The following is a 20,894-nucleotide window of genomic DNA, read 5'->3' on the forward strand; positions in this document are numbered from 1 at the left end:
GTATTTAAGTATAAATAATATTTATGTCATCTGGTCTCTCTATTCCGAATGTCTGTAATTAATTTGATAAAAGAGCGTATTTTACTTTTGAGTAGAAAAAAAAACATTAACATCAAGAAAAACTTAATTAACTGATTGTAAGTGTAATAAATAAATTACTTTAATTGAAAACATTACATGAGATTTAAGTTTAGGTATATGTCAAGCTGAAGAAGCGAAACGACATGAATTCTGTGAAAATTTTTAAAGAACAAAGAGACTCTGATGAACACCCAATTGATGCAAAGGTTGATGCAAATGAATGTGAAGAAAGCCCTCTATTAAACACTAATGAAACGGATGGTTTAAAAGGTGCATATGAGGAGTGTCCCATGTTGCATAATAATAAAACAGCTGAAATATCCGAACCCAAAAAGGAAAATATTAGGTGCAGTGATAAAGAGAAAAATAGAAAGGTATCTTTTCCTACTGATAAGAATTTAGTAACTGGTTACTTTGAGCCAGTAAATCCTTGGGAAGGAGGTAAGTCTTCATAAAACTTAAAATCTATTCTAAAATTTGTAAATTTATTATATGATTTGTGACCTAATTAAATAAACCTTATTTATTTTATTTATAATATTTAGTTTCACGAGTATCCGCCGATGAACTTTGCAATTTGTACAAAGCTTCTTGCGTTAAACACAAGACTGAACCTTTAGTCGTGGTACTTAATCATTTGAAGTCATTGGATAACACAAATGAGCATAGAACAAATAACTTGGATCTACATAATCAAATATTAACACACGAAAATGTAGAATGTTTAGAGGAAATATTGAAACACGTAAGTTTTTTTTTTAATTTTGTCAAAAATGGTAATTTTTTGTTTTTTTTTTAATACAGATTCAGTATAAAGCGATAGATGTTTCTGGTTGTCAATTAGATGATGTGTCAGCAGCTGCAATTTTTGATATGGTAGAGTTTTATGAAGCTGCAAATGAATTGAATATATCAGATAACAAGGATATAACTAACAGAGGATGGCAGTCATCTGTAAATATGGTAAAGAGGAGTCAATCACTGGAAGTCTTAGAGGCACGAGGTGTTCCAATCAGTGAGATAAGTGCATCAAATTTGGGAAAGGCTTTATTTGGTTCTTGTTTACACACCATTAAATTAGAACACTGCGGAATGACTGGAAGACCCATAGCTACTTTTTGCCATGCATTACGCAAAGTTAATGTACTTAAAGAACTTTGGTTGTCTAACAATGATCTAAATAGTTTTGATGCTTACAATATTGGCTGTTTACTAAAAGTAAACTATTCTATACAATTTTTAGATATATCAAATAATAATATACAGGTAAGACTTATATTAATAATAAACGAAGATTGATAATTAATTTACGATACATTTACAATTCATAGGATGAGGGAATATCATATTTAGCTGATGCTCTTATACAACAGAACAATTGTATTCGCAATCCAAGTTCAGATAGCTGCAGCGTACATCTGGATTATTCAGAATTATCAGCAAGTTTGAATTTGCTTAACAACAACAAAAGTTTGTCACCATCGTTCAAAAAATTAACCATCAATAGCTCTGAGGAATTGTATGATAAACAAAAAACTAAGTCGACACAGTTTTTGTCTAATAATAATAATAATTTTAACGATGAAGACCAAGAATTAGAAAAACACAAAGAGATGGCCACCTTCACTTCAGAAAATTTGAAGAAAAAAGAAGAAAAAGAACAAACGTATCAATGTGAAATTGCAGAAAAAATAGATGATAAAGATCCATCAAAAGAAATGGAAAGCTTAAGTTTGAAAAAAACACAGCCCCTAGAGTCTTTCTTAAAAGTAACATTAAACGATGAAATGAGTGAAAAAGATGCAAAATATTATCCTGAACGTTCCTTTAGTTCTGAAAGCTTAAACAGCTTAGCATCGATAGACTCGAATGACTCAAAGTCTTCAATTCGCATTATTGAAGCAAAATTTTCAAAAAATGGTACATTAGAAAGACAACAATCGACTTCAAGTCAATTTGAAGAGTCAATCAAAGGTCAAACAGGATTACAAGTATTATTATTGTGGAACAACAAAATAACAAAGAATTCGAGTAAATCGTTTTCGGAACTACTGTCAACAACGACTGTTTTGCAAATATTAAATATTGGTAGAAACAATCTGGGAAACGATTTTCTTTTTCACATAAAACCGAGCATTAAGGCAAATCTGAGTTTGACTAGTCTTGGTTTACAAGCTTGTCATTTATCATGCTCTGGAATCAAAGCGTTGTCAGAAGTCATAGAATTTGGAGGAAATTCTATTTTACAAAGAATCGATCTTCGCGATAATAATCTTCAATGTGAAGGATTGGAATCTTTGAATGATGCCTTAAAGTCAAACAGGTCCATAACACAAATAGATTTAGATGATACACCACGAAAATTTTCAGTAAGTACATTATAACTCGACATATTTTCTTCATTTTATAGATATGAACGTGTTTGTGTTTTTTTTTTTTAATTCACAGGAATCTTTTGATTCAACAAACTTTAATCGCTTAATCAATAATATTCGAGCTCACTGCAAAAGAAACTCAAGTGCATATGTTGACAGTGAACAAACACCAACAACAACCACAGTTGAAACATCAGTACGTAAGATTCCTATACCTTCACGTAAAATTTCACTAACATGTCAAAATGTACAAGTGACTCTCAAAAATACCGATACAAACACATCAAGTATTACAACAATTAAATCACCTACAAATAGTAATAAAAAGAACTTTCTTTCGCCATCTTCATCGTTGCCCTCAACTTTTACACATTGTAAAAAAGTGCATAAGAAATCTTCTCATTTTATCGATGCATCTAAAAATCGACTTAAATCACCACTTCCATCTCCAATAGTTAGTCCACTAGCAAGTCCGTCTCGCAGCCGCTTTCAAGTATCAAAAGTCAATGAATCCAAAATGAGTTGCAGTAGTGAGCTATCGCCTTCCCCAACATTTTTTCCAAGTTCGAGATTTAGTGTCACAAGGGTGACACAATCGACACCACATTCTAGTAGCAATTTTTTGACTCCTTCCTTAGCTTGTTCGACTTTATCTGATTCGGCTTTGTCTAGCAGCAGTACATCACTTGATTCTATAGACCAACACAATGAACTAAATGTTTCAATGGGTTCAAATGATAGTTTTGACATTATTTTACGAAATGTTCCAATGATGGATGCCAAATACATAAAATGCACGGAAAATAGCAAAAATGCCGAAAGTAAGGAAATTCACAAACTTAATGATAGTTATTCAAGTTTAGAAATTAGTTTGAGCTCACAGGAGTCCTTAGATATTCTACAAGAAGAACAAAATCCACAAAAAGTCTCGTCAAACGAAGGAACTTTAACAGGAAACAGTCCATGTAAAAGCCCTGGAAGTGATTTTCTTGACTTACCTAAACAAAAAACAAGTGATAAGAGAATAAGAAAAAATTCTAGCAACTACCCAGCCACTCTCGATAAGCTTTTGAATTTATTTCAGCCAACAAATATTTCCCAAATTTTCAATAGATCTAGTCCAGAGAACTTCAAAAAGGATGAAACAATTTTACAGACAAAAAAAGAAAATACAGTTGGAAATCTATTTGCCATGGTTGGTTTAGGAACAAGAAAAGACAGTCCAGAAATATTAGACACACAGACAAGATTCAATGTACTACAACAAAATGTTTTTAGTGATAATTCAGCAGAGCCTACGTTTCTTGTAGAAAACTTGCCAAAAGAAATAAAGAAAGAAGTAAAAGAAAATATATCACCTGATAATACTATAACTGCTAGTAGTATTTCAATTACAAAGCCAGTGTGCCCAACTCAACTAGCAAAAGAAGCAGAGGAAATATCAGATTTCAAACAGAAAAAAGTTTTATTTGAACTAGGTGATGAAGATCAAGATGATTTGTCTGTTTCTCAAATTGTTGAAATTAAAGAGTTGCAAACATCATCTGATATCAAGCTTATCACACAAACAGATGTTAATGTTCAAAGTTCAGGATGTGGCCTTGGAAGCATTGCTAGAGACTCTTTGAGTATTATAAATACATCACAAGATTCCATGCAATCTGTCGACTCACTACCAGGACTCGAGCAATTTGATGGTAACTACATTGTGAATTCTATAGCTACAAATGAAATCTCCTTTTCTGGAAAAATTGAAAAAAAGTGCACTCAATTAAAAAGCGATGATACAAAGGACAAAAACGATGAAGTACAAAATATTACAACAGTATATTATTAAGAATTTGTTGGCTGATAATTCATGATGAAAATTTGCATACTCTTTCATAACAAACTATTAGTTTCGATTAAATTATCTTGGCGAAAATTTCTTCATAAAAAATTATAAAAATATCAAATATCAAATCAATACAAATATTCTATTTTTTTTTTTTTTTTCAATTCAATTTTCAATTTTTCAATTCTCTCAATGTGCAAAATTTAAAGAAATTCTTTTGAAAGTGGTCTTATTTGTGCTACTTGATACTCCATGTACTCCTTCCTAATGTTTTGGAGATGCAGATATCCTAATGATATCCAAAATATTTTTAAAAATTGTATAAATTTTAATTAGACATTTTATAAAACATTCTTACACTAATTGATAGGTAAATAAAAAAACTACTTAATCATCTTAATGGTCTTTCTCATGTTTAAATTTTTTTTAAAGTGATATATTTTATTTCGCACAATTTTGGTCAGATTCTTTTTTGAGCTCAATGCTTAATACCTATTTGATAGAGAAATTAAGGTGAAAAAATTGTACATATAGAATAGAACATAATGTAATATCCCACCACATTCAATACTTACGACAGTTTAAGATAATATTCTTGATTGTTTACATATTAAGAACTAGATAATAATAATTGATATAACAAGTGATATGGAAGAAATAATTTAAGATATACTTAAAATTGTACACACTTTTGTATATAAAAGCATGGAAAGCAAATTAAAAAAATGTGAAATTTATGGCATATTTGTTTCATTTATTTTTAAATTTGAAAAATGTTTTGTTTTTGTTTGTAAGTATGTAAAAAAAAATAAATATTGTACCTTAAAATAACAATTGATACACAAGAGTTTTTTGGTATTTATTTTTAAAAGTTTAATTTGTTTCCTATAAGTTTTGTTAAAATCTTATAAATATAAACGGTTAAATTTTAGTTTGAGCTCATGGACAAACCTTGGAAGAATGTACAAAATCAAGACTCTAAAACATATGTTAAAATAATTGAAAAGCCATTGTTGTTTTATTCGAGGTTCGGTTTTAAAGTCAGTAAGTTCCCTACACTTAAAAACTAATTTAAAATAGATACAATATACCTACATTTTCTGTAACAAAAACATCGTAGTAAAAAAAATAAATAATATACTTTAATATGTACTTTTTGGTACTTTTTTTATTCTTTTTTTTTATTTTTGTTTATCTATTATATGTTTAATTATTAAACATGAAGCCGCTTCAAATTTAATTTGAACTTTTTGTCCTACAAACATTTTTTCAAAATGGGCAAAAAAAAAATTTTATACAAAATGACAAAATTAACACAATTTTCAATCCATTTTTTGAAATGTCGTAAATATGTAATGAATAAGAAACATTATTGTAAAATCGTTGACTGCAGTTTGATGCATTTTTTTGTGACAAATTTTTAATGAAATTTCAAATCGAATTTCTATTTTTAATTTTTCCGTATTCCTAAAGGTTTGTGTCATGGCTAAGTATCCTAAGTAACCGATTCAAAAGAACCAAGTTGTAAGTAAACAAATATATGGATTTTAAATATTATTTTATTGTTTTTACAAAATACAAATTACAAATAAATGGTAATTTAAAATTATATGTATTATTTTTGTGGATCTATTGTGAAACATGGTAAACTTTTACTTTTTGTTAAAAAGTGAATTTTGCTATTGCGTTTTCCAGTGCGCATTACTTGTCCATTCAATGTTTCATTTTTAAATACGAGTTGTTTCAATATCAAGTTTAGATTATCTTCAAGTTTTTTTGAATCATTCATCAATGTGAGACTGTTATTGAATGGAAAATCATTTGTGCTCATTCGGCTTAAATCCATGCAATTAAAAAAGTCTTTTTGGGCAGTCTGCGAATCAAAACATTTGATCAGTCTGTGACTAAGTTTCGATTTACTATTTTGGACCTCGAAGTCTAAAGTTTCCCCGTTAAGATAAGTATAATGATGATTTTCTTTCAGGGAAAACTTCACAGAGTTAATTATTTTCTTGTAATCACATTCAAGTTCAGAATCTACTTTTTGAGAAAGGTTTATCGAACTGATAGGATCATTATGTGATATGCTTGTGCTGCATGGAATTTTCCGAAAAGATACAATAAATGGTCGTTTAACCTTTACTAAATCTATATCTTTATAGTGTATTTGTTTTAATGGTTGCTGTTGATTTGATGAAACAATAGACGAACATGTGTTTAGTGATTGAGAATGCAATGAAGTGGAACGTTGAGATGAACTGTGACAATAACATTTTTTTGGTTGATGTTGCTCATCTCCGCGATAAACATACTGGGCGATTGTATCCTTGAAATAAAGAAAGTAACGAATTCTATTACAATTTTAAACTAACTGTGCAATGTTTCCATAAACATTTAAAATATTTACCTTGAATGCTGATCGAAATTTGTGGGACATTATATTGTACAAGAAAGGGTTTACACATGTCGAAAAGTAATAAAATATTCCTGAAAGCCAGTAAAGATTTTCTGTGAACTTCGAATATGTTTGCAGTCCATCGGGACTATAGTAAACGGCAAAAAGTCTTTGTAAATGAAACAGGCCCCAACAAAAGAAAAATGTAACCACAACAGCCACTTAAGAAAACGACTTTTTAGAAATCATTCAATAATTTGTAAGAATATGTTTTTCTTACCTAACATATTTACAACATGGCGGGTTCCATGGTTTGTAGCTCTATTTGAAAAATTAATTCGTCCATTTTCAGGCGATACAACAACATTTTCATTTATACATATATTATGTGTCTCATGGAAGGGTAGCATGATATCATTTTGTACGTCCACTTGTACAATCGTTTTTTGGGCACGTTTTTTAAAAACACGGTGCTACAGAAACATTTTATTAAAACAAAATATACATATGTTGTGAAATTTTATTCCTACCTTTAATCTTACACTGCTGCTAGAAGGACCTCTGTTAACAATGTTTGAACGTCTGAGTTGCAAACCAATCAGAATATACAAAATTGTTATGACTACCATAGGAAATATAAATATGATTATAACCGATAAAGTAAAGGTATTAGCAGCACTTTTTGAATTCACAACAGTACAAAATCGTTCGTGAGATCCTCTGTCGACTATTCCTAATTCCATTGCCTTCAAATAAAAAAAAAATATAACATGTTTTAGTTATATTTTGACATTATTTTCTTACCGCTGGTATAGCTAAACACACTGCAACTGCCCAAATTATAAGAATAAATTTAACTGCCCTTGATAACTTGGACATCGTATGAGAAAGAAATGGCTTACAAATAGCAACATAGCTAATAAGTTGGAATATAATCAGTGAGTTTTACTTTTTTTAATACTGAAAGAGTTATAATGACCTACCGTTCAATTGTAAAAGCTAGAAAAATAAAAACATTTTAATTTTTAGACAGATTATATTTAAATTTTTACAGTTTACAGTTAAAAATGTGATATTGATTCCTCTTGAAAGAATCTCTCTTTAATGGACTTATGTAACTTTGGATACAGTAAACTTTCTTCTGTGTTTTTTTTTGCATAAAAATATTTAGTGAGGCTATGTAAGTAAATGTTTTGATCATCATTAAAAAAATATGTTTTTACTTTTTTTTTGTAAGACTTGATTGCTTTATATTATAATTTTTTTTATTTTATTTTATTTTATTTTTTTTTTTATATTGTATTTGCCCCAAAATTTTGAAACCAACGCGTTTTCGGCGAAACTATATTCCCGCATGTTATAGGCGAAAAATAATTTTTTCAAAAATTCTCGCTCATTACCAAATTTGTATTGTGTTTGCCTCAAAATTCTGAAACCAACGCGTTTTTGGCGAAAAAAGCGAAAAATGTTACATAACTCTTTCTATAGCACTAACAAATTTCCTGATAAAAATATTATTTAAAAAAATTATTCGAATATACTTATTTTTTAAGAATAAGTATTTTTTTTAACGAATTTTACTTATTTCATACTTTATAGTTTGTTTCTTTTTTATTTTTTTTTTTTCAATATAAATTTGTTTTAGAAGTTGAAAACTTCAAACAATACATTTTTTAATATTATTTTTTTTTAAATAATTTTTTTTTTTTTGTGAAAATGTGTACAGCGAAAAAAAATATTTATTTCAATTAAATTATGCCGCTCCGAATTAAAATCAAAAATAAAGTCAGATTTATTTTAAAAGTTAAAAAAATTCATAAAGAAATTAAGTTAATAGAATTAAATAAAAATAATAATATAATAGTTGAAAATCCAATAGGGCAAAATAAAAATGTGAAGTTGAAAATTTCATTAAAAATAACAGTTTTTTGGTCTATATTCATAATTTTTAAAGAGTTTTCAGATTTTTTTTAACTTTTAGGCCACTCCAAATAAAACTCAATAGTTTTGTCCAAAATTTTTGAAATAAAAATGGCGGGGAGGCCAAAAAAATCCAACGGTCAAAACTTTAAAAAAAAATCAGTAATTTTTATGAAATTTATTTTTAAAGGAAAATTTCATGTCGAAATACGATTTTCAATACAAATATTACTAAAAATTGAATTTTTTTTTTTAAATTTCTTGAATAATTATGAAAATACACTGAAAAACGGTCATTTTTGATGAAATTTTTAACTTTTTTTTTATTTTGCCCCATTTGATTTTCGAATTTAAAATGGGGCATCGGACAAAACTATTAAGTTTCATTTATTTAAAATTATTTTTCAAAAAATTACTGAACTAGTTTTTAAAATTTTTTTACAGCTATTTTTTATGAATTTTTTTTTCTTAAATTTTTAATTTAAAATATTGTGAAATCAATTAAAAAACATCAAAAAGATTTTTTACGCTCAAAACTTTGTCATTTTGTATGAAAATAGTATTTAAATTTTTTATCTCTTTTATTTTTAAATGTTTGGACTTTATTTTTGATTTTCATTTGACCGGCAAAAAAAAAATATGTAAGAAAATATATAAATAATATTTGGTACATTAAAGATCTGATTATTCTGTTCTTAAAAGTAAATAAGTAAATAAAAGTAATATTTCAAAAGATTTTATGTTTGTTAATAGTTATTTTGTTAAAACTTTAAGGTACAAATAAAATCTCCATACTTTGACCGGTTGACAATAAAATTCTTGCAGTTGATTGAACATTACAAAAATGTCAAATTTTACCTGTGATCGTCAAACTACATGTAATTTAGATTGGAAAGATAAAAAAAATAATAATTTTATGAAGGTATTTATAAGCATAAAATTATATCGATACCCACACACTTGCATTGGCACTGACTTCACAAATCCAGCTTTGTATAATGCAAACAGCAGGACTAAATGGATACATATTCAAGCCCTTCCAAGTTATGTACATCTCAACAGGTAAACCTAAGAAGGTAGAGTTTTTTTTTTATTACAACAAAATATGGGAACATCCGTAAAGAACTGTATAATTTAATATATAATTAAAGGTTTAAGAGAAGTTACTTAAGATCATTTTTTATTGCATCACAATTTAACTTGCTAATAAACTTTTTTGATCGTTAAAAATACTATACAAATGACATATTTTTTTCAAATATGGCGTTTAAGATTAATCTTTTCTGTGTTTTTAAATATACGACAAAAAAACTATCTTAAATTTAACAAAATCGAAGAGATATTTTTGATGGAAGACCACTAACTCAATGTGTCTCTCCAAATCTAGCTGATTATGAATGTTGGCATCTAGACGTTTTTAAAATACTCACACATAGATCTCTAGCACGTCGGAGTTCGAGACACTTTGCATTTGAAGTTTAGAAGGATTTCAGGTAACTCTTACAAGGAGAGTACATGTAATTTGTTAAAATATCGGAAGTTTTTGGTCTTTTTGGAATCGTCAGACAACAGTCAATATAACGCATTTCTGGCTCTCTCTCCAAAATCAGACATTTCAAGCGATTATCTTCTTTTATCATTTAAAATTCTCGTTTGCATGACAAACATTAGTTCAAAATGTACAACTTTGCAATTTTTTTTTAATTGTCAGATATTTATTTATCGTATGTTTTTTTTTTATTTTTTTGAAAATGAAATATACATTATACTGATATGGAGCTATGTTTGATAGCCAGTTTATCGCATCTTGGTTGAGTTCATGCATTTCTCGCAAATCTCCATAGAATTTTGTAATCGTACAATCTTGTAAAATTTGACTCATAGTTTGTATTGATCCACATTCACAATTTGGCGAGTCCCTTTGTGACCATTTATGCAAGAAATAATTACACCTTCCGCAGTCCGAACGGAATCGATTTGCGTTCACCCATATCTTTCTTGGAAGGTCAAATCTACTAGTGGGTCTCGTACAGTCTTCAATTAACCATGAATTGGGACCATTTGATGATAACCACGAAGTTTTTCATAATGTCTTGACATCGAAATCGGATTAATGATTGCCATGGTGATTGGCGGGATTTCAAACGTGTTGGGGGGAGATCTTGTAATTCTTGATATAATAATGAATTTTTTTCTGAAAGTGCATTTGACACGACATTTTTCAGAGCTTTCTTTCTTCTTAAATCTGGAAGTGTTATATTGCATAAAACAAATAAAGATAGATAACAATTGATTTGAAAAATATATGACAAAAATGACAGAAATGACAAAATTGAAATTTGAGTGATTTAGACATAAAAATGATGAAACTTGACGAAAATTCTTTCATTTTTCACATTTTTCTAACAAGCTTTTGAACAAACATCATCTTAAAATTATATTTTTAAGATTGTTTTTTCTGACAATTCATAAAATCCAACATTTTAAATAATTTTTGACATAAAACGTGGATTTTTAATAAAAGAATGAATAAATGTGCCTTTTTTCACCGTGCCTCCTTGAAACAATATTTTTTAAATTGCCTGTTGTCTGAAAATTCCATAAATATATAACATAAGGATAGGTTTGGACAGGGATTTGGACCTATATTTTGGCCAGAAACTTCCGATATCTTAACAAAAAAAATTGGTACTGTAACCCAACAATTAAAAGTCAGAAAAAAAAAATAAAATAAAAAAATGTTTAAAAAATATGAAAAAAAGATGAAAAAATATATTTCAAAAAAATATTAAAAAATAGATGAAAAAAAAGTGTTGAAAAACACTAAAAATAAAAATAAAACGAGCTAAAAAAAAATTTTATATAATAAGGGCTATAAAAACGCACTAAAAAGGATAAAACATGGGTCTCTTGTTAGCCAAGTCCCTTTGATTAGCGATATTATAAATTAAAAACTAAAAGTTTGGAGTTTTTAGTCACATTAATCTAAAATTTCTTAAGAATTCGAAGAAACTACAACAGGCTCATATGGTTTGCCTTGTAAAAAACGCTCGATTTGTAATCTTCTAAAGAATTCGAAGAATGCAAAGATGTTTGATTTATTTCAGTTAAAATATTTAGAAAACTTTAAATATCTTATTTTAATGTTGGTGTTCTTAGGATAGTCAAAATAAAGGCTCAATTACTTTGCTCAATCTAATAAGGCTTTAAATTTTTTCATTTCAAATCAATAACTTGAAAAATAAAATAAAAATAATACAAACGATATTCTATGAAATTAAGAAATCGTTGGGCAGTAAAAATTCATAAATCAAATCCATTTATAAGAATTCAAAATATTGTCGTTATATTAATAATAAGAAATTATTTCTCTTTATAATCAAAGCTTTAAAATCTGAATTGTGGATGAAAAGCTTTATGCACTTAGTACAACAAAGCCAATCTCAAGCTCTCCACAAAACTTTGAATAAAAGTATTACAAAATCTTCAATATAACACTGACCGACACGAAAACCACTACCTCAATGTGCCTCACCAATTCTAGCTGATTATGAAAGTAGGCACCTAGACGTCTCCAAAATGCCCACTCATAGGTCTGTAGCACGTCGGAGTCCGAGGCACATCGCATATGAAGTTTCTATGGATTTCAGGTATCTCTTACAAGGAATTTTTACATATTTCGGAGGTTTTCAGCCAAAATATAGGTCTAAACCTATAAGAGTTGTATATTTTTGAAATTTTCAGATAACAGGCAAACTGAAAAATATAATCTCATGGAGGTACAGTTGAGTTTTGGCTCTTTGGGAGCACCAAAAGCGGCTGAAAAAGGCAAATTTCTCCATTTTTTCCTGAATTGGAGCTCCTGAGAAGCCAAAACTTAACTGTACCTCCATGAAATTATATTTTTTAGATTGCCTGTTATCTGAAAATTCCAAAAATATACAACTCTTATAGGTTTAGACCTATATTTTGGCTGAAAACCTCCGAAATATGTAAAAATTCCTTGTAAGAGATACCTGAAATCCATAGAAACTTCATATGCGATGTGCCTCGGACTCCGACGTGCTACAGACCTATGAGTGGGCATTTTGGAGACGTCTAGGTGCCTACTTTCATAATCAGCTAGAATTGGTGAGGCACATTGAGGTAGTGGTTTTCGTGTCGGTCAGTGTAATCCATCGAAATTACTTTGGAATATTCTGAATATTATGCAAAATCTATGTATAGAACAAGAAAATGAAACAATATAAAAAAACTAAAAACTCCACATTTTAGTTTTTGAATTTATAATATCGCTGATCAAAGGCACTTGGCTAACAAAAGGCCCTTATTTTATCATTTTTAGTTATTAATTAAAAATTAATTATTATATGAAAATAAATGTCAAAATCAATGGAGAGCAGTAAAAAAAAATGTTTTAAGTTTTATGTTAATTAGATTGAAATTAAGGCAATTGAACTAATTGAAATTTTCTGAAATTTTCCAATTCAATACAATTTATTAACCAAATATGATACTAAAAATTTTATAATCCTTTTAAAAATTTTAATTTAAATTTCTATACCTAAGTAATTTTCAGATACGGGATTTTTTGTTTTTTTTTTTAGAATGGATTGCTGCATATGTAAATCAATTTTATACGAGATTGAATTGCATTTGTTTATATAACTAGACTAAACTACATTTCAATGTGTTTTCCCGAATATTTTCCCATTTTCACTTTTCATGTTACTCAAAAGACTCCCATGAACATTTAAAAATTTTGAAATTTTCCAAGTTTTTTTCAATTTCAGTTTTCCCGAAGATTTCCATGAGTTTTCCGAAGTTTTTCACTAAGTTCCATCGAAAACACAATACCGCATTTTTTTCAAATGCAAATTTCAAAATTCAATTTTTTTTTGAAATGCGGTAAAAATGAAAATTTTTCTGTAATATTTAATAAAATAGAAAAGGCTTTTAAGGGTGTTTCAAAAACGCATCTTATTTCGCGTTTCCTCCCCCATCATTTTTATAATATAAGCCCGTGAGGGATATAGAATTTATATATTGATTTTGAAATACTTTTTCATTCTAGATCTAGATGACTTATAAATGACTTAAGAAATCAAGTTTTGCTAGCTTTTTTAGCGATTTTACGCTGTGTTTCAACAACTTTGACATTTTACACTATTTCAACGGTTATTTATGAATATTTCAATTAAAAATCAAAAATTAATTTTTTATAAAAATAACGATCAAAAAATTAAAAAAATATTTTTAGAAAATTTTTTCAAAATATATTTTGGTAAAGAAAAAATAAATCAAAACGCTAATTAAATAACAATATCATGGAAAATAACTCAAAATTGAACAAATTTATTACTCCACATACGAAATAGTGCTAAAAACGAAAATCTATATAAAATTTCTATATCCCCCATCCCCAATGCATTTTTTTTTCGAACATGTAACGCGAAACAGAAAACGGTTTTGGAACACCCTAAGGAAACAATAATAAATATTTATTGATTTCCGAAAAATATTGAATGAAAGATTAGGCCCGAAAATTTTGTTAATTCTGTTAGTCATAGATTTTTTTTTTAATGGAGTAAAAAAATCTAAAAATTACGTTCACTATAATATTGCAAAATTTAGTATTTTAGAAAAAGAAGAATATTTCATTCATTTTTCTGTATCATTTTTCACATTTTATGATAGTTTTAAGTAAAAATTTGATTTTTGGAGGTTTTTTTGAGTTCATCTATTAAATAAATAAATTTTTTCTTGAAATTTGAGCAAAAATTAAATATTTAAATGTTTAATAAAAAATATTTTTCTTAAATTATCTAAATTATTTTTCCTAATATATAAATTTTACCATTCTTTTTATTAGCACCTAATATTAAATTTGGACTTATTCTACTTACCAGCAATTAAAACTAGTAAATCAGAAACCGCCAAACTAAACAAGTAATAGTTGGTTGCTACAAAAGACAATTGAAACATTACATGGAACTATTATTTGATAACAATTATTTATTTAGATTATTAATATTCTTTTAGTAGAAGTAAAAACTATTTGAAATATTTTAGAAAGATTTTGTAAACTTTTTCACATTTCACGTTACTTGATTTTTTTTTTGAATTGATATTTATTTTATTCAATTAATAATAATTCATCTACCTGTGTGCATAGACCGATTGCGGGAAATTACAACGCATGTAATTACGTTTCCTAATAAACCACTTATAAATATTAAAACATATATTACAGTAATCGGTATTTTAGATATAAAAGCAGAGTCACTGGTAATTGTAACATTATTAGAAAAATTTAACGCCGCATAAATATTATCTGTATCATCTGTATATGATGCATTATAATTAGCAATACTTTTTGTAACTAAATCGAATTTTGAGTTGAACCAAATAATTTTAAGAAAATCATTTGAATTATTGGACATTTTTATAATACGATTACAAATACATGAATCAACATTTTAAAACTTTTTATTTATTCAATAATGTATAGACATTTCTTATTTTTGCTTTTGAATTGTAGCTTAGTTGGAAAAAGACTAAACGAATATTGTTAGAAGAAACATTTAGTTTGGAAAATTATTATTATTACTCCTCTTGGAAGTATGGTATCTCAAAACCTTTGGAAGAAGAGAAAAGGCAAATTTCATCATAAATACAATGTTTTATTAAATTTTTGACAGTCAGTCGAATACTTGTACAAGAATTATTTCAAAAAGTTTTGACAGTTTATTATTATACATACATACAAATCACGTTTCTAAAAATATCGGTGGTGGGCTAATTGCTAATTGGTCACACAGCGGAAAGTCATCATTAATGAAAATTAACAGAGAATAGGTGCCTTAGTTTTGCAGTACTACAAAATGTTCCTCGAAGTAAATTTGTGATACTGACATTAATTATAGTATGAAAATTTCTCAAAAATAAATTTTCATAAAAAAACAATTTATTAACAAAAACTAACTAAGTGTTTGTACAATTACATTTTTTTTTCAAAAATCTTCAAATTGTCAAACACTCTCGACATAAAAATAAAACATAAAACAATCTGTTAAGTTTTCCTCCAAGTTGAATTTTTCCAAAAAATCTTTCTCGTCTTAAAAAGGTGTGACAAAAAATATATAAAAAAGCTAAGAACTTTAAAATATATTTTTATACATAAAAAAGACTCTTAAAATACTTAAATAAAAAAATTAAAAAAAAAAATAAAATTTTTACAAGAATAAAAAAAATAATAATTAAATTTAGAAAAATGCTACAAAGTCTTTTAAAAAACAGGTTCCAAGGCTCAGCAAAGGTTTAACAAATTCAACAATAAATGGAATAGTTCAATATTACTGAAACTGAAAAAGACATACTGTGTGATATATGTATTTGTTATGACACAAAGAAAAATTAATAGACATTATGGTTTTACGAAAAAACATGCGATTAATATGATTCATTTGTTTTATAATTCTTAATATTAATTTTAGCAATATTCATTTAATCTAATCAAGTTAGGTAATAATGTGGCGAAAATAAATAAAAAAAGGAAATATACGTTTATTTTGTTCACGTGTTTGCCATGGTCGTTATCATGACCAACATGAATTTTAATTTAAAATTTTACTCATTACAAACATATGACCAATATTTCATCCTTTTTTTTTTTTAGAACAGATCATAAGCAAATATCGACGTAAAGAACTTCAAGCAAAAATCATCTGATACTGGTGTGATACACAGTTACTTATATTTGAAAATACTGTGGTCCTGCTTACACTTACTACATTTAACCAAAAGAAATGGAATGACTATATTTATCTACTGAATAACGTTCCTGCTGTCTGAGATTCAGCTCTGGCCTTATCCATCTATAATATCTGGTAAAATAATAAAGGTTGGTTTCACTAGTTCCATTCTACACATAATGTAGATATTAGGTTTATCGGCATCCAGGTTTCGACATAATGAATGAATGACGCCTATGCAGAAACAAATTTTACAATCTGGTAAGTAGCTCAATAGATAAAATTCACAGAGTATCATTTCTATTTTGAGCAGAGTATTGGTTAGTCGTAATTAAAAAAAATATAGGATAAAAAGTCTTTAAAACACAAATTCAAACGTGTGGTCACCCTTTTAACAATATATTAATATATTTCTTAAATATTATATACTTAATTGACCGGTGAAATTGATAAGATAGATTTATGTGGTGGTGCACTAAAAACATATAAATTGATTACCCTACGCAACTACGAGTTTTAGTAAAATTCAAATTATTCAAAGAGAAACAACTTGGCGCAAATTATTTTGATTCTTACAGAGTTTAGAATACAAAAGAAAAATAAGACGAATCAATTAAATTTGGCAAGTACCTAAATATTTTCAATTACTTCATTGAATAATATCGCATTATAGATTCTAAGTATATGAACAGTGAAACAGCAAATATCAACGTGTCTCCTCTCTTTTCATTGTTCAAAATCAGCTGTTTTAAATCATACGATAAAGAAGCGAGCCAATCATTATTTTGCATGTAGGTAGAAAAGAAAATGTATTTCATACGTAGCTCAGCTGAGAATTGAATATCACAATATTAAACAAATATATTCGTTATACATACTTAATTCTAAAACAGTATCGAACGATAGAATATAGCTGGCACGTTTGCCTATTTTAGAGACACTTGATCATCGAAAGCGGAAAAATAAAAGTTCGTTTTTTTGTTTGATAATTTTGATTTAGTTACTATGCAAGGTATTCCTTGCATGAAAATAACGTAACGTATTAAAAATATGTTTTTCAATTGACTACAAGTCAACTACCAGTAACAGTTTTCAATAAAAAATCAGTTGCATTTCTTTGTATTATCCAAAAAAAAAGTGTTTTTTGTAATAAATACATGCATATAATATCAATTTATTTGGTAACAGTAGATTATTTCTAGTTTACTAGTTTAAAATATGAAGAAACAGCTATTTCATATTTACGATTAAAAAAACTATTTATTTTTATTAATTCATTGAGCTAAGTAAAAGTGATAAACAATAGTATAAGAAATACTTAGATATGGAAACAGCATTTCTTTAAATTATAAAATCGTTACTTGGTGTCGGTCACGTTTTATTTCACGCTTTTGACATAACTTTTAAGTTATATCAACTGTTTTTTCATTATTTGAGTTCTTCGAGGTTTTATTCACGTATATCAGGACCCCTCAAAGTATCAAAAACTATTATCGCTAATTTTATTCTTTATAAAATTGACGCACTCTACGTGTTAAGATTCTCAACACATGTCTATTTACCTTATATATGTACATCATAATCGCGTGATATTACGTCATAGTAAAAAAAAAGACCGGTACACGTACTTTCCTCTCTTATAGCTCTCTCGATTTTCTTTTTGTATCGCATATCAGTAAATATATTTCTTCGCAAAATTTTGAAGTACCGAACGCAAAGAATATAATATAGTTGTGATAAATAGAAAGTCAACCTTTAATTTTTCAAAAAATAAAATTGAAAAAAAAACATTACTGATAAAATTAAAAGTATGACCTTGAAAAAATTATAGTAATTAAAAATGTATTTAATTTTAATCCACAAAAACTTTGGAACTTGTCTTATTCAGTATTGACAAATATTAATGCATATAAAAATATTTCGTCATGTTTTATTGAATGCAAGGTCAAATATATATTTTTCGCTGACCTTTTATATGTACTTGTCTTGTTTAACAAAGTATACCACCTTTTGACAAACATCAAAATAATTTGAATAGCTTAAAAAATATGACCACAGTAAACTTGTTGATTAATGTCTTAATACTTTACTGCGATAAAAACCGAATATTATTTTAAAATCGAATTTTTCTTTCAGATTGATCAAGAGAATTTAGTTCTATAATTAAAAAAAGTTTATTGTGAAAATGCCACCAAACGCCACAAATGACGTAACTGGTGTGCTAAATGAAGATGACGCTGAAACTTTCGATGGAGGGTTGTCAAAAGATATAACACCACTGAAGAAAGCTGAAAATAGAAAATTGAAATTAGTTTGGAGAAATATTATTCTTTTCGGATATCTTCATTTAGCTGCTTTATATGGTGCCTGGCTTTGTTTATCATCTGCTAAGTGGCTTACAGTATTTTTTGGTGAGATAATCGTTGGTTTTAATCTTTGAAACACATGTATTAATTTTCTTTTGTTTTACTTAGCAATTTTTCTCTACGTTATATCGGCCTTAGGGATAACAGCTGGAGCACACAGGCTATGGGCACATCGCAGTTACAAAGCAAAGTTACCATTGAAAATTTTACTAGCTCTGTTTAATACAATTGCTTTTCAAGATTGTGCAATGCATTGGGCAAGGGATCACAGAGTGCATCATAAATACTCAGAAACAGATGCTGATCCTCACAATGCAACACGGTAATTCTCTGATATGATCAAAAAAACTATATACATAACTTTGTTTGTTTATAGGGGTTTTTTCTTTTCTCATGTTGGTTGGTTACTTTGCCGAAAGCATCCGGATGTCATAGAAAAAGGGAAAAAACTAGATATATCTGATTTGGAAGCAGACCCAGTTTTACATTATCAAAAAAAGTACTACATGGTATTGATGCCTATCTGTTGCTTCATTTTACCAACTATAATACCAATGTATGTTTGGGGAGAAACTTTCAAAAATGCTTGGTTTGTTTGCGCCATGTTCAGATACACATTCGTCTTAAATGTTACATGGTTGGTCAATAGTGCCGCTCATAAATGGGGTGACAAACCTTATGATAAGTACGTTTCCCATTTAATTTTCTCAAATCATTATGAATATATATTTACATGTCATATATATATTTTAGAGCTATTAACCCTTCACAAAATCCTAGTGTTGCTATTTTTGCTTTTGGTGAAGGATGGCACAACTATCATCATGTTTTTCCCTGGGATTATAAGACTGCAGAGTTGGGAGGGTATCATTTTAATTTTTCAACTGCGTTCATCGATTTTTTCGCTAAAATTGGCTGGGCCTATGACTTAAAGTCAGTTTCCGATGAAATAATCGAAAAGCGAGTGCGGCGAACAGGAGACGGATCTCACCACTTATGGGGCTGGGGAGACAAGGATCAAGATGCGAGTGAAAAAAGAGATGCAAAAATAACTCATCTTAAACATATATAAATACATAAATTAGTTTAATTTACTTTAAAAAAGGAACAAAATATTTGTTTCACACACATTCACTTACTATTAGATAATGGTTTAAAATTTAAAATATTTTATATAAATATTTAAATAACATTAAAACTTATACATATATTTATAGTTTGTACGACAAGTATATCTATAGATAGGGGAAGATGGAATGAATTCGGGGCACCCTTCAAAAATCCCTTATCTCAATATTCCGGCATTAAAATCGAAATTTGCCAAATATGCAGAAAACGGCATTTTAAAGCTGGAGAAAATTAATTAAGTAAATTAAAGTTAAGATTCCAAGCTACAAAAAATCATCCCTTTTTTTGTAGATCTTCAGAATTTCTATGCAGTCACATTTTTCTACTTGAATTTAACCATCTTCTCCAACATGTGATTAAAAAGCAAAAATGCAATTAAACTTTTGCTATGAAATATTTATTTTATTTTTTTACCATTTTTTTTTTTTTTTGCTGAAATATATTTTTATCAAGCTCTAGACCTTTAAAGGCTCCAAAACAACTGGTTTTGATTTTTTTTTTTTGATGAAGAAAAATGTGACAAAAAATTTTAATTTTTATTTGTAGAAAATGTTTTTGCTAATCATACTTGTCATTGTTCTACGCAATGTGATTGTCGATGTTAAACATTGTAGTGATATAAAAATAAGAAAAAACATATGACTTTTTTAAGGGATTATTAATTGAGTATTTGGTTAATTTTAATATCAATAAGTACTCATTACAATACACAATAAAATTTAAAATAAAACTCAGCAACAACTCGTATAAAGTAATCAAGATATAAAATGATGAAAATCTTAAATAGATATCTACTTAATTTAGGCCGATATATTTATTCAAACAAAAAAGTTGTGTCATTCATTGTGGTTCCTTCATTAGAATTGGAACTTCCGTTAGAATTTTTCAAGTTCTCGAGAGGAATGAATGTAAAAAATAAAAAAGAGCACAAAACTTATATTGCTTTATTGATTTAAATTAATATAAAATTCGTTTAAATAAATAACATGTGTAAATATCAACTAATAATAGAAAACAAAGCTTTTTCAAGTTTATTGAAGT

At 27.8% G+C, this 20,894-nt stretch overlaps 3 protein-coding genes across 6 annotated transcripts; 2 read left to right on the top strand and 1 right to left on the bottom strand.

Moving 5' to 3' along the window:
• Positions 1–49: 49 nt before the first annotated feature.
• LOC134835307 (protein phosphatase 1 regulatory subunit 37) lies at positions 50–5,780 on the top strand. Its single transcript, XM_063850179.1, has 8 exons — positions 50–137; positions 195–522; positions 627–826; positions 886–1,347; positions 1,413–2,450; positions 2,530–2,652; positions 5,223–5,334; positions 5,764–5,780. Exons 2-8 carry the CDS (start codon positions 225–227, stop codon positions 5,778–5,780), a joined length of 2,250 nt encoding a protein of 749 aa, XP_063706249.1. The 5' UTR covers positions 50–137; positions 195–224.
• Positions 5,781–5,890: 110 nt separating this feature from the next.
• Positions 5,891–15,046, bottom strand: LOC134835702 (pyrokinin-1 receptor-like). 2 transcript variants are annotated; one of them, XM_063850626.1, is made up of 11 exons: positions 14,979–15,046; positions 14,769–14,830; positions 14,512–14,568; positions 9,562–9,673; positions 9,464–9,477; positions 7,669–7,684; positions 7,490–7,601; positions 7,216–7,431; positions 6,966–7,158; positions 6,698–6,906; positions 5,891–6,616 (listed from the first exon to the last, which is right to left on the bottom strand). In XM_063850626.1, the coding sequence occupies exons 2-11, from the start codon at positions 14,776–14,778 to the stop codon at positions 5,906–5,908; spliced, it is 1,650 nt and encodes a 549-aa protein (XP_063706696.1). In that variant the 5' UTR covers positions 14,779–14,830; positions 14,979–15,046; the 3' UTR covers positions 5,891–5,905. The 2 variants fall into 2 exon arrangements, with proteins under 2 accessions (XP_063706696.1, XP_063706697.1); XM_063850627.1 differs by having other exon boundaries at positions 14,769–15,024.
• A 1,771-nt stretch (positions 15,047–16,817) lies between these two features.
• Positions 16,818–20,866, top strand: LOC134836137 (acyl-CoA Delta-9 desaturase). Of its 3 annotated transcripts, none has more exons than XM_063851366.1 (5): positions 16,818–16,981; positions 18,496–18,770; positions 18,834–19,047; positions 19,102–19,410; positions 19,479–20,865. In XM_063851366.1, exons 2-5 carry the CDS (start codon positions 18,545–18,547, stop codon positions 19,795–19,797), a joined length of 1,068 nt encoding a protein of 355 aa, XP_063707436.1. In that variant the 5' UTR covers positions 16,818–16,981; positions 18,496–18,544; the 3' UTR covers positions 19,798–20,865. The 3 variants fall into 3 exon arrangements, with proteins under 3 accessions (XP_063707436.1, XP_063707439.1, XP_063707438.1); XM_063851369.1 differs by lacking the exon at positions 16,818–16,981 and adding an exon at positions 17,032–17,150 and having other exon boundaries at positions 19,479–20,866; XM_063851368.1 differs by lacking the exon at positions 16,818–16,981 and adding an exon at positions 17,187–17,327 and having other exon boundaries at positions 19,479–20,866.
• The last annotated feature ends 28 nt before the right edge of the window (positions 20,867–20,894 follow it).

This window comes from Culicoides brevitarsis, chromosome 3, assembly GCF_036172545.1.
Source record: "Culicoides brevitarsis isolate CSIRO-B50_1 chromosome 3, AGI_CSIRO_Cbre_v1, whole genome shotgun sequence".
Taxonomy (NCBI): domain Eukaryota; kingdom Metazoa; phylum Arthropoda; class Insecta; order Diptera; family Ceratopogonidae; genus Culicoides; species Culicoides brevitarsis.

What these genes read in the sequence shown, in the direction of transcription:
- LOC134835307 (XM_063850179.1), top strand. Translation starts at nt 225, where the DNA reads ATGAATTCTGTGAAAATTTTTAAAGAACAAAGAGACTCTGATGAACAC. An exon ending in TAGAGGAAATATTGAAACAC is followed by an intron (nt 827 to 885) that starts GTAAGTTTTTTT and finishes TTTTTAATACAG; the next exon opens with ATTCAGTATAAAGCGATAGA. An exon ending in TATCAAATAATAATATACAG is followed by an intron (nt 1,348 to 1,412) that starts GTAAGACTTATA and finishes TACAATTCATAG; the next exon opens with GATGAGGGAATATCATATTT.
- LOC134835702 (XM_063850626.1), bottom strand. An exon ending in TTTACTAGTTTTAATTGCTG is followed by an intron (nt 9,674 to 14,511) that starts GTAAGTAGAATA and finishes CTACCTTCTTAG; the next exon opens with GTTTACCTGTTGAGATGTAC. An exon ending in TGTGTTTAGCTATACCAGCG is followed by an intron (nt 7,432 to 7,489) that starts GTAAGAAAATAA and finishes TTTTATTTGAAG; the next exon opens with GCAATGGAATTAGGAATAGT.
- LOC134836137 (XM_063851366.1), top strand. Translation starts at nt 18,545, where the DNA reads ATGCCACCAAACGCCACAAATGACGTAACTGGTGTGCTAAATGAAGAT. An exon ending in GTGGCTTACAGTATTTTTTG is followed by an intron (nt 18,771 to 18,833) that starts GTGAGATAATCG and finishes TGTTTTACTTAG; the next exon opens with CAATTTTTCTCTACGTTATA. An exon ending in GATCCTCACAATGCAACACG is followed by an intron (nt 19,048 to 19,101) that starts GTAATTCTCTGA and finishes GTTTGTTTATAG; the next exon opens with GGGTTTTTTCTTTTCTCATG.